Here is a 13,962-nt window from a genome sequence, read left to right on the forward strand (position 1 = left end):
ACAAGATATTTAGGAAACACATTAGAGTAAATTTTGATTACAAAAATTAACTGTTTTGTTGTAAATAATATTTCATCAAAATATACAAATACTGAGAAAATAATTTTGGCCAGCTGTAATGTGAAATTAGCTTTATATTTGACATGCTAATTTTACTGTTATTCTATTATTTGCTAATTTTCAAACATCAAAGCTTTGCTCTTTACTGATTTTTTAAAAATAACATTTCCATGAAGGAGTTATGTGATAAAACTTCACATAATTTCGAAATTCAATTTTAGCCTTTTCGTTAATCCTGTAGAAAACAGATTACAAATTTAGTTGAAACTGAACTACTATTTACAACGCAATATTTTTTGGAGTTTAGAAAACCTTTGAAAGAATAATTAAAGAAAAAATCAAAATACGAGATATTGAAGAAGAAAATACGAGATTTGAGAAGATATATCCAGTTGAAAATACGAGATTTGAGAAGATATATTCAGTTGAAATTTGCAAGTACTCTTCATGTTCATTATATACTCTAAAAAATGCGACTATTTTATACGAGCCAATCTGCATTATAGACATTCATTTTTTTAACAAATCTTATTTTGCTCTGAATCAAGTTAATGTTAGTTTTTTTTACAGATATGTTATGTGGTTATGGGTTAGTAATTATTCAGAGCAAAATAATATTTAATAAAATGTATTTAAGTAAAATTTAAACTTTCACAATTTTATAAAACAATTTCTGCGATGAAAACATACAAAAAGTTTTTCTGAAAATAGATTTGAAACCTTACGGAAAACACTAAAAATTACGCAAAGTAATGAAACATTTAATGTTCACGATTTTTTCCTATTCAAATCTAAGTTTTTTTAAATTATGTTTTTATAAGTAGTTTGAGTAATATCTTAATTTAGATTCGTCCATTAAAAGTCTTAAATTTGCTAACAATACGAATAATCTAAACTTTTATATTTACTCTGGTTTAAACGAAACTTAAATGCATCTAGTATTTTCAAGTGTATAATCCATTCAAAATGTACAGAGATAGACTTATTTGCTATATATCACTTTATTATATTACTATTGGGGAAGCTGTTTGAGTATTTCTTTTAATTCATCTGATGCAAATTTAGAAGATGGATTCTAACAGCTTTATTTTCAAGTAAACTTTCACCGAATTTCTAAACTCCAAACGAAAAAATATCCATAGAAATTTCAACTCTCAAATCTAAGTATTTCATAATATCAAATCTCTCAAATCTAACTATTTCATAATATTAAACTGATAGTCTAAAAATAACCATATTATGGTTCTAATTATTTTATTTATAAATTTATACTCAGGAAAAAAGAAAGTATTTTGAAAAATAACACGCTCGCATCCACCGTGGGATTGAAAGGTTCACACCAAAATTTTAAAAAAAAAAAAAAAAAAAAAAAAAATTCGACGTATACTTCGATATCTATTTTCGAACTGTGTTCCTACAGTAATCGTAACACTTCTCCCAGTAGATCGTCGAAGTCCAGTATCACTGTCTGCGGTGAGTCTACGTGAGAAAATTACTTTTAAAAAGGAACGAGTACTCAAAATAATCATAAATTTTATTTAAAAAGTTGAAATATGAAATTTATAAAATTTTATAAAGATCTTATTAGATCTAAGTTTATTGAAAGAGAAAACTTAAAATAACCAGAAACCAAAATATGAAAATTTTTTGCAGATAAAGGATTTTTAATTTGGTAAATTTTTAGAAGTTCCACATTTTATATAATTTTATTTCTACTTTCAGAAACTAGTTTTCCATAAATTCACTTCAGACACGTTTGATAAAAGTTTGTTTAAAAAGTTAAAGAAAAAACTATTTGTAGGAATCTCTGAAATCTACTAAATTAAAAATGATTTTTTTTAAAAATGTTAAAAATTTTTATTTTAAAATTTAATAAAATAACAATTTGTGATAGATATATTCCATATTGAATTCACTCAAAATATTGAGCACAAAATCTTTTGAAATTCAATGATATGAACTGACACATTTAAATTGTGAAATTCGAAAAATATTTATACAAAAACAGATTAGACTCCTGAAATTTTTAAATCCATACTATATTTCAACTAAAAAAACATTACATTTCAAAACTTGTTAAAAAATTTAAATTTTGTGCTAAAAGTTTTTGGTTTAATAACATTAAGCCAGCGGGTGACCGAGCTCGGCTCGGAGAAAACAGGTATCGAAGCTAACTCGAAGATTTAAATTTTCAATTGTGATTTATCAAAACAATACATGCCATAAGAAAATTTGTGAAACCATTGGTGAAAAGATAACCGGTTAAAGTGCACACCATTGTAAACTATCTAAACAGAGTTTGGAAAGGGAACTATTCTATACAAAGGTAAAGTTTGAAAAGTCATAGGAAATAAAATGTAATTGATAACAAAAAATTATACAATTGAAGAAATGGTACAAAGTGAGCAGTGTAAAGATTGAAGTGTGTTGAAGTTCAATATTTTTGACAAATTTATTTAGAAAAACCAAACATATACATAAGAAACATATTATAAACCTATAACAGCATAAACATAATAAACATTAATCATCGATTGCGAAGTCTTCCATGTTGTCCAGGTAGTTTCTTGTCGGAGAGGCAGGTGCGGCTGGTGAGTTTCTCTTGTTCAGGACTTCCTTCCATACGACGTTTCGGGTGTGGGTTGGATTCTCAGGAGGCAGCAGGACCTTCAACGCACTTTGACGCTTGACTCTTGAAAACACGACGTAGAGCATTCCGTGCACGAAGACCGTCGTGAGGAGAAGCACGCCGACGAATTCGAATGTTTGGCCTTGTGACTTGTGTATCGTAATGGCGAATGCTGGAGTAACTGGGAATTGGTGCCGTTGCATAGTTGCGCCAAGCTGTGATTTGCTTGAGTCGAGCGTGATCCTTGGAAGGTGTACTTGTCGGCCTGCGTGTTCACCTGTGATGATCTTAGCCTTGATGATGTTGTTGCAAAGTTCGGTGACAATCAATCGTGTTCCGTTGCACATTCCTAGAATCCAAAAGTTCCTCTCGGGTAGAAAAGCGGGTAGGTAAAAGGCTCGACGTGACCATCGATGTTGCTTAGCTGCGTGATTTTTTTCCCGCGCTCTCGCATGACCATTTCATTCTCTGGAATGCTTTGATCGGCGTTGAGATTCAAGACTGCGGCTATTTCGTTTAAAACTGGTGCGTTGAATCGTCGAGGATCGTCGCCTTCACGGTTTGTAAGGACGAGGTGGACATTGGGCGGTTGTACTTCGGCTGCGATTGCGCGTTGGTTGGTTTCTTCGATCACTTCTCTCATCATCATAAACGATTGGGCGAACGGGTTGTTAAAGCGCATGATCTCCTCGAGTAGTTGCAATAGTTCTTGGCCTAACTCTCGGTTGAGCTCAGATCGCGCAGCTGTAGCCTCGTCCGGGTCCATGAAGTACATTTGGGCAAACTTCGGCTGTTCAAATCCACCTTGCGGGTCTTGAGTCGAGCGCGTTGCCAGGTTGATCTTGTGATGGACTTGACCGCCGGCGATAAACGCGTAGATTCCATGTTGATTGACGGTTCTGTCGTCGTCGACTTTGAATGAGGCAAGTGCAAAGCAGGCGTCGATGTTGCGGATCCTTCTGTGGAATTCTTCCGATAGGCGGTGTTGTCGTGCAAATAGAAGCGCTAATTCGTTTGGAAATTCTGGCATTGGTAGTTTGATTCTTCCATGTAAGCAGCAGTCGCCAAATGAATCTACGTGTATTTTGTTCTTCACTCTTTCTTCTGGGAAATGCAAAGCGCCATCGTGGATGCAAGCGACGTTAAAGGGACCAAGACTTTGATATTCCACGTCGGAAGTTGCAGCATTTTTGTAGGTTGACGCAGGCCGAGATTTCGCAGCTCTACGGAGTCTTTCATTACGGCGGCGTTGTTCCTCTAGGCGAATGTTGCGGCCCCTCATTGTTTCGTTTTTTCGTCTGCGTCTTTCATAATCGCGGTATTTTACTCGTTGAGATGCATTAAGTTCCATCAATATATCCGAGATTCGTTCCTTGCTACTCTGCTTGACTGCTCTTGTCGGGCGCAACGGCGTTATCATCGGGTCTTGGATATTCAAAGCGTGCATATTGGTCGAAGATGTGAAAGATGCGGCTTCAGATGGTCCCGACATGTTCAATTGGTCACTGTTCACAACGAATTCGTAAATTTGCTTCCGTTTATCCGCTTCTTGAAAATTCTTGTCCAGGAAAAGGCGTCGATGAGAGAGGTATTGTCGAGCATAAAAGACGATGTAAACTCCGCAGGGAGACGCGTCATCTTGGTGGTTGTAAGCGTTGCGAGGTTTCACGATGCATCCTTTCAGCTTTTCATTCGTAACAACGGTATTCAAAACGTGTCGCAGTATTTTTCTCAAAACAGCATCGATGGGCAGCGGGTTGTCGTCTGGATGGCAGACTAATAGTTGACGTTCTCCATAGCTTGCTTCGTAAATTCCTAGCATCCAGTGCTCGCCTCTATCCATTTGAGCTCTCTTGTGAATGGGAATGAGTAGCACGTCGAATCCTTGTTGAACGCCGTATAGATAGTTGGAAGCCTTGTTCTGGTGGCTGATATCGTTGAAAAGAGCTATTCCTTCATAAGCGCCATCCGCTGTTGTAACGTAGAAGCGTGCGACAAATTCAGGGTGAAGTACGGCAACTTTGACGGTCGGGTAAGCTTGTTCGGCGTAATGGAGAAGCATTCTGACTATGACGGTGTCTTCTAGTTGTCCATTTGCGGGTAGAATTGAGTTTATCGCTTGCTGTTCCAAAATTCCGGCTCCTTGAAGAATTTCATGTAGAGGTGCGTTCTGCATGTTGAAAATGTAGCTTGAAATCTGATGAATGTTGAAATGTCGGACTTTGTTGACGGTGATTTTAACACAAAAGTTAAACTTTTCTCCACTTTGATAAATGTAAACTAATGCGAACCTTACAATTAAATTATTAATTCCTTCGTATATTATTGGTTTAAGTTGTCGAAAATTAATATTTCAATTGTAAGGTTCGCATTAGCATACATTTATAAGAGTGGAGAAAAGTATATATAGCCATTATGGCGAACTAATAAAGTTTGAAAATATCCTATCTGTAACTCCGAACTGCTCGACCGTAGCGCTTCAAAACCGGCGCCAATCGATTCCTCGTGGCCAAAAACCCCAGACCCCCAAGTTTACCGGAGTTTATTAATTCTGGGGCGATTTTCGACTTGGCAACCATTCCTCGTATTATAGTATAAGATTAAATTATTGAAATTTTTAAATATTTTCAATGCATACATATGGTAGACAAAAGTATTGTTTGTCAAACTCAAATGAATAAATACATCTAAGATTGAGTTATTTTTCAAGTAGAAAAAGTATTCTGATGTAATATTACTTTTAAAAAAATTTAGTCTTTAAGTAGTTCTTCGACTAAAAACTGGAACCTCAGCATATGTCCATTGGTTTCTGTCCTCTCGCATAACAAGGACAAACAAATGTATTTTTAGGAGATTTCAAACTTTATAAACAGAATGTCAAAAATTTATATTCCAAGGCTTTGATAATAAGCGATACCACCGTACCCAAATCATAAGACCGAAAATTACCATTAGCGTACCGGATACAACTAAGGGATATTAACAAAAAACCACTAAAGTTTTGACTAGCCGCGGAACTCTCTCCCAGATTTTATAGAGAACTTGATGTCAAGGTATACAGTACAACCATATCAGAATAATTATAACCTTTAAATTTTTAGACGTTTGATAATTTATTAGCGTTTTTTAGAAGTTTGATAACTTGAAAATAGTATACACACTTAGTTTACAGAATTTCAACGCACATTCCACATCTAATTTTTTTCGCATAGCTTTTAAGCTGAATTCTCTTTCAACAAGACATTTATTCTCCAAAGATCCTTCGACTATTCCAACATAGTAAGAAACATTATTTTCAGTCACTCAATGACTTTTGCAGCAGTGAAGTGCTCAAAAGAGTCATCTTATCCCGTACAAGAAATTACAATCATCAAGAGTTAAGCCAGCCATGGTGGCTCAGAGAATAGAGTGTTCCCAATCAGGTGAACAGGGCTCGAATCTCAGAAATGGCTCGTAGATTAGAATTCCGCACCAAACAAAATGCTGACGAAAAATATTAGGCTAAATTGTATATGGATCGCGGGTTATAATCCCTTTGCCGTCTGGCTAACTGTACGAGGTTCTTATTTTTTTTTTAAATCGTGTAACTCGAATGCGGGTTAGCTCCATAAAAAAGTCATAATCTTTCCCCCTAGGAAAAATCTATCACAATACTTGGTCCAGGAAATCCCTTGTCCTATGGATTAGGTTCAAAATTACACACTACGGAGTTCAACATTAATAGCCGTAAACTCAAAAATTCGGTAAGCTGCTCAAAGATTGTTTATAAAATCATCAAGAGTTTCGAAAAGGTTAACTGTTAAAGACTACTTAACCAATATTTGATAATTTAAATATTTAATTTAAAAAAAAAATTCTCAAAAGTAGCTAATTTTTAGACATTTGTTACAAAATTTTTTACTCTTTCCCTCAAAATGCAACGAAAATACAAATAAAAAGTACTAGATTTAAAAAGTACCGAAGTACGTACTTTACTTTCATTATAAGAAACAAAAGTAGATGTTTTGCCATACTTGGCGGGCAATGCTTCGCAGGGATTAGGCGGTATCGGTCCTCATAATTCAAATTAGTAGAAATATATTTTATGAGATAGAATATATTTCTAAGAGTAATTACTACTTGCACTAATTATCACGTTTGTTTAAAAATTTGTTTCTGGAAGGAAATTCTCCGGGTTTCAAGGAATAATAAGAGTTTGCTTTTGGATCCTGCCAGTAAACAGTATTTTATCCCCTTTCACTGACAACAATAACGCTTCCATTAAGCTAAACCCCCATCAAGCTAAACTTCAAAAAATTAAATTTCAATAAATTAAAATTATAAATTAAATATTAAATTTGATACAGTCTATCTTAAATTAAAATGGTCAGAAGTACATTCGATTTTTATACTTTGATATGAAACTTTGTTAAATTTGTTTAAAAATCCAATGGCCGAAATATGCAACTCATTGCTAAAGAGTGCATCAGAATATAGAAAGGCAGATTTCTAGAAATGTTCTAGTTTGACGTTAAAAAATAGCGTATTGTTCCTCATCTTAAACTTTTTTTGAGTTTAAAACTTTTAATACTATACTATTCAATACTAATTCGTAATGTTTCACTCTTCGCCTACAAAAATGTAGGACCAAATCGCCCTTCTGAACCAGCCTTCAGAGTTCAAAAGAGATTCCACCATTATTTTTTGACCGTCAGTTTTTTAACTGCGGGTTACTTGACCGGCAGTTATAGGCATTTTCCTATTGGATAAGAAACAAGTGATAACCGCGTTGCTTGTTTACTCCTGAAGTTGCATGCTTGATTATTCCTACCAGTTATTTATTTTTTCTTCTTAATTAAACAAGGCTCAAAAGTGGCATTCTGTAGAGGCTGAAAAAGAACTGCTGATGCAGTTAGTGGAACCAAAGCTTGGGATTATAGAAAATAAGGAGACAAAGTAACATCGGCCAAAAAAGATTAAGCTTTCGCGGAGATTGCGGGGCAGTTCAGTAAAACTGCTGGAGTCAATCCAGGAACTGCCCTGCAATTTCGGCAATGTTACATAAGCATTTAAAAAAAAAACAATTTAATAAAAAAGCTGTTAAAGCTAGGCAGCATTTAAGGTTAACTGGGGGAGGAGAAAATGCATGCCCCCAGTTAACGGTACTTATCAATGCCTCTATTAACCTATTCGTTGAGATCAAGTTATGATAATGATTTCATGGATATAGAAAGTAAGTATTATTTTATAATTTTGAGTTATATAACACATGTGTTAAAATTAATGTTCAGAGAATATTTATACTGACGCTCTGGGAATAATTTGCAAAGTAATTTTCAATAAATGCAAGTTTAGTTATTATTTTGAAATATAAAAACTAAGTTATAAATTGCAGAGTGTAAATTTCGATTCTGCTTTTTTTTGGACCTGATTGTAAATTATCAATATAGTTTTATCATTTAATTGAAATATATTGAATGAGTCCAAAGTGCCATTTGATATAACTTTAGAAACGCTTAACCATTGAACACTTAATTTAAATCCTTGAACTAATTAGCACTATTAATTCTATATTGTTAATGTTGTTTGTTTTATCTATCGTACTAATTTTTAAATAAATATAAAAAATCATATGAGGGTCAAATTTCTATATCTCATTTCAATATTTTTCTGTACGTGGATCTTCATTGAAAATTCATGCTCAAGAAATCATCAAAGTATAATGAATAGATATTTCTATGATGCGATGGTGTTCCCACCTTAACAGGGTGTTGTGGTTTGTGTGTGTTGTCGATCCAGAGAGCTATGCCGGCGGGAGCTTCGGCTCCTGGTAGGGTCACCCAAGCCGGACAGGTCGGAGGGGAGACACCAGACAAAGAGGAACCCCCTGGTCCTCCAGGTTGGGGGTTGGGCGTGGGGCTAACAACTCCACCTCGTAAAAACCAACATGTTTCGAAATCCAAAGTAGTAAGTGCCGAACTGCCTTCATGTAATTTGACCAGGAAACGTTCAATGGAAATGAGATTTGGGTACTGGAATATACGCACTCTCTATCAGAGTAAAAATCTGCAACTACTGATCGAGCAAATGGACTCATATAGATTGGACTTGTTGGCTATACAAGAAATTCGCTGGACTGGTAGTGGAGTCTTGGAAAAGAGAAGACACACGCTTTCTTACAGTCGTCATAAAACAAAACATTTATGTGGAACTGGCTTCATCTTAAATAAAAGACTCAGCCATCCGGTTATTGATTTTCAAGCTATCTCCCCTAGACTATGTCTATTACGCTTAAAAGGAAGTTTTGCCAACTATTCCATCATTAATGTATATGCACCAACTGAAGAAGGAGATGAGGAAAAAGATAATTTTTATGACGAGTTAGATCGCCTCTGAGGCTTATGCCCAAGACATGACGTGAAGATCATCATGGGTGATTTCAACTCTAAAGTTGGTCATGAGGAAGAATTTAGACCAGTTTTGGGAAACTATAGTTTGCACGATGTCTCAAATGATAATGGAGTCAGGCTTATTAGTTTCGCTGCATCTCATGATATGATAACTGGAAGCACTTTCTTTCAACATAAGAACATTCATAAGGTAACGTGGAGATCCCCTGATGGATCATACAGAAATCAGATTGACCACATACTAATTAGCTCTAGATATCGTACAAATCTTTTAGATGTAAAAACTCACAGAGGAGCTAACTTAGACTCTGATCACTATTTAGTGATCTGTAAGCTAATGGAAAGAATCTCAATGGTGAGAAAAACAAGAAGGGTTAATTCTGTAAGATTTAATTGTGATAAGTTGTGCAATCCTGAGGTTCGCAGGTAATTTCAAACTCAACTCTCAACTGAGCTTAATGCGAAAGAGGATTGCGATGAATTAAATAGGGAATGGCAACAAGTAAAAGATTCTATACTCTCAACAGCACATGAGCTGCTGGGCAGGAAAAAAAGATCAATAAGAACCGACTGGTTTGATGAAGAGTGTAGAATGGTCAATGAAAGAAAAAATAAAGCTTATAAAAATATGCTTAACAGAAAATTCACCAGAGGATCAATTGATGAATATAGGAGTGCACGTAGAGAGGAAAAGAAAGTACACAAAGGAAAAAAGAAAGCTTACAGGGAGAACCAATTTAAAGAAGTCGAATCTCTCAGGACCAACCATGAAAGCAGAGCTTTTTATCTGGTCATCAATGAGGGAGGAAGAGACTTTAAACCTAGGATCTCTCTTTGTAAAGATTAAAATGGAACTATTATTAATGAGAGAAATAAAATTATGGACAGATGGGTTGAACACTTTGACCATTTACTTAACTCCAATGAGTCAAGTGAATTAAATTTTACGGTCAACAATATCAATGATACACTGGTTGACACTCCGACCCTGGAAGAGGTACAACACGCTATCAACAAGCTGAAATGTAATAAAGCGGCAGGACCAGATGATATCCCAGCTGAAATTCTAAAATATGGTGGGAACGCTATTGTAAACAACATCTGGAAAATTATTCTATCTAGTTGGGAGAGAGAGATATTACCTACTGAATGGAAGTTGAGTATTTTATGTCCAATACATAAAAAAGGGGATGTATTGGACTGTCACAACTATAGAGGAATAAGTCTGTTATGCGTTGCCTATAAGGTCTTCTCAAATATCCTATTTGAACGTCTGTCTCCCATTGTAGACAGCGTCATAGGTGACTATCAGTGTGGCTTCCGCAAAGGAAGGTCCACAGCTGACCAAATCTTCACCCTACGACAAACTTTGGAGAAATGTAGAGAATTTGGAATAGAGACCCATCATTTATTTGTGGATTTTAAGGCGGCATATGATAGTATTAATAGGACTGAGCTATTAAGGACCCTATATGACTTTAATATTCCATCAAAATTAATCAGACTTTTAATGCTCTCTCACTGAAACCATTTCAACAGTACGAATTCAAGGGGAACTATCCACTTCTTTTGAAATTCATAATGGAGTTAGACAGGGAGATGCATTAGCATGTCTTCTGTTCAACATAGCCTTAGAAAAAGTTATTAGAGATGCTGGCATAAATACTACAGGTACTATATTTAATAAATCAGTGCAGATTTTGGCATACGCCGATGATGTAGATATCATCGCAAGATCTAGGACAGCACTGAGTGAAAATTTTTTGGCACTGGAAAAATCAGCTAGAAAAATTAACTTAAGAGTGAATGTAGAGAAAACAAAATATATGTATTGTGGTACAAAGGAAACCATCCCTAAATTGTTTAAAATAGATTCTTTTAAATTTGAATCTGTAAAAAATTTTACTTATCTAGGATCAGAAATAAACCATCAAAATGACATCAATCCTGAAATTAGAAAAAGAATAATCGCAGCCAATCGCTGCTTCTATGGTTTAAGATCATTATTGAAATCTCACTTAATAAAAAGAAAGACTAAGATCTTACTTTATAAGGTATTAATCAAGTCAGTTTTGACTTATGCTTCAGAGACATGGACTTTAACAAAAAGGGAAGAAAAGTTATTAGCAACCTTCGAAAGGAAGGTCCTACAAACCATCTTTGGCCTATACTCGATAAAGACAACTGGAGGAAAAGATATAATTTTGAAATATACAGGATCTTTGATTGCGATGATATCATTAAATCTATTAAATTAAGTAGAATGAGATGGGCCGGGCATGTAGTGAGAATGAGCCCAGAACGAACAGCATTGAAAGTCTCTAATGCAACCCCCTCCAATAAAAGGCCAAGAGGAAGGCCCAAAAAGAGATGGAAGGACTGTGTAGATGAGGATTTTGCCATCCTAAAAGTAAAGAACTGGAAAACAATTGCTGGGAGAAGGGCAGAATGGGAAAAGCTTCTGAAGAAGGCCCAGGCCCACAAAGAGCTGTCGTGCCAATGCTGATGATGATTTCAGTGAAAGCCTTGTTATTTTGCGTTTCAATTTAGTGGTTTCATGCTAATCTCACTCGTCATCAAAAGATTATTTGAATTTATTATGGTGATAAACTATGTTTTTTTGTGTTGAGATCCACGTGGCAGAATTGTGGGGACATTGTCGCATAATATTACAGAATTCCTGCAGAAATATTTTTTTTTTATTTGAAAAGAGGTTAGGGTTTTTATCTGCAAAATTTTTCAACATATTTTTTTCCTACCGAACTTTCTGCAGAATTATATTAAAAAAATCCCGTTCTCGCATATCAGTGATGAAAAAAATGCTCGTGATTTTATTATTAAAAAATATACTACATTATTAAAAAATATATATACTGTTCTGTTCCATACACAAAGTCTATTTTTGTAAACAAAAAGCACTTTTGTTACTTTAAATAAGTAACATCTATATTTGCTTCTATTAAAAATGTTTCTAAGAAAGGTATTAGTATTAGAGATGTCTGTTGCAGAAAGCTCGTAAAATTCTCACAAGAGTTGAAATATTTCTACATTGCGATTTGTTAAATCAACTACAAGCATCAAGGCACATTTTTATCGAAGCATCCAAAAGTTACAGCAAATTCTTGTTTCTTGCCAAATTGTAAATCACAATGTCATTATAATTGGCAAGAAAAAGAAAATATAGTATGAAACCATTCAACTTATTAGAATTTAAACAATGTTTATTAGTTGAATAATGTTAATTATTGATTGATTTAACTATATCAGACAGGTTGCAAAAATGTTTGACAGGTACATTTTGTGCTTGATGGATGTTGTAAAACAAAAGCACATACTAAACATCTGTGGGGAATAACATACAAAACCTGCTTACATTACCTCTGCATATACATTTTTCATGAATGTAATTTATATTAAATTTTGTATAGCGTGCCTATGAAATTGGGAATTTTGATTTACCTTCTATGTGTACATATCCAGGGACCGATCAGGACAAATTCAGGCCCAAGACCCAAATTTTCCGGGCCCCTTACGAAATATCTTGAAATTAAATTTCTGAAGAATAGTCCTAACAATAAAAAAGAATCGATTGAACTGCATGATTCAAGAGAAACATTCTAAGAAATTTTGAAAACAGACAATTGAAGATTATTTTTCTGATATGACACATCTGTATATTAAAGCAAAATATAAAAACAAAACAATGTTGTGCCAAAATAAAAATAGTTTGGGGATCACAAACAATTGAAATCAGTGAACAGTTGGATTGTTTTATTTAGTATCCAACACAAAGCTTTTCCCATTCGATATTAAAGGTTATTCCTTCAGTAGGGTCGATAAAATGAGTGCTAAACTTTGGGGGGGGGGGGCTCAATCGGAACGTCTGCTCTTGCACATCAGGTCAAGAAAACTGAGATGGGCACCCCTCTTTTGGGCTGTAACGCCACTAAGTTAATCAATAAGACTTTGTTATTAACAACGCTTGGTGAACCAATAAGAATTATTTTTAGCCGGAATTTTACGATTCTCGCCCGTCTTTCAGTTATCATTAAATATTTGAAAAATTAATTTTTAATTAATGATAAAAATTTTACTTTAAAGAAGTTATTTACAAATCACTGAATTCCAATCTTGCTTTAGCAAAATAAGTAAAGATAATATGTATCAGATTATTTAGCAAACGAGATATATATTAAACACTACAAAATATGCACAAGCCATTCAAAATTAGAATGAATTATCAGCATTAACGTTTTGAAAGACTAATAAAAGTGACCTTTTATGATGAAAACAGATGGCTTCGTCAGTAGGTATCATCAGAAAAACTCAGAAAATATGACAAGACTCCCAGAAGGCAGACCTAAAAGTGAAAAAACATGTTCATGAATACTAAAATAAAGTGTGAAACAATCTGATATAAGAAGATTAATGTAATAAAGTATGGCAGCAAAAGTGTTCAAGAGTAAAGAACCAATATTTTGGTTTTGAAACAAACTAAAGTGTAAGCAAGGAAAATTTAAAAATCCTAATTTGATCTATTCTGAAAAATGCCTGGCATATAAATAGTCGAACTAAAATCAATCATATCCGACAAAAATCAGAATTCCGCTAAAATATATTGTTAACTTAACATTCAATTTACAAATTTGATAAGCATCACTTAATATGGCTTAAAATTTAATCTTTGAAACACTGCTCACTTTCAAACAGTTTTTTTAATTTGTGCGTATTTATAGTTATTTAGATCTTAGAGAAACAGTTATTCATCATGTAAATTACTTTAATTCACAAAGTCAATTTTCGAGAAATTTTGGATTATGAATGAAATTTTTTTTAAATTTCTTTATTTTAGTACAAATATAACTCTGATAATCTAACAGACAT

At 34.2% G+C, this 13,962-nt stretch overlaps 3 protein-coding genes across 3 annotated transcripts; 1 reads left to right on the top strand and 2 right to left on the bottom strand.

Moving 5' to 3' along the window:
- Nucleotides 1-2,583: 2,583 nt before the first annotated feature.
- LOC147812693 (uncharacterized) lies at nt 2,584-3,036 on the bottom strand. The gene has a single exon (XM_087158510.1). It carries the CDS (start codon nt 3,034-3,036, stop codon nt 2,584-2,586), a length of 453 nt encoding a protein of 150 aa, XP_087014636.1.
- A 2-nt stretch (nt 3,037-3,038) lies between these two features.
- LOC147812694 (uncharacterized) lies at nt 3,039-4,181 on the bottom strand. Its single transcript, XM_087158512.1, has one exon. It carries the CDS (start codon nt 4,179-4,181, stop codon nt 3,039-3,041), a length of 1,143 nt encoding a protein of 380 aa, XP_087014638.1.
- Nucleotides 4,182-8,473: 4,292 nt separating this feature from the next.
- LOC147812695 (protein CFDP2-like) lies at nt 8,474-9,064 on the top strand. Its single transcript, XM_087158513.1, has one exon. It carries the CDS (start codon nt 8,474-8,476, stop codon nt 9,062-9,064), a length of 591 nt encoding a protein of 196 aa, XP_087014639.1.
- Nucleotides 9,065-13,962: the final 4,898 nt, after the last annotated feature.

This window comes from Parasteatoda tepidariorum, chromosome 3 (genome assembly GCF_982258835.1).
Source record: "Parasteatoda tepidariorum strain Cologne lab strain chromosome 3, Ptep-v5.0, whole genome shotgun sequence".
NCBI classification, from domain to species: domain Eukaryota; kingdom Metazoa; phylum Arthropoda; class Arachnida; order Araneae; family Theridiidae; genus Parasteatoda; species Parasteatoda tepidariorum.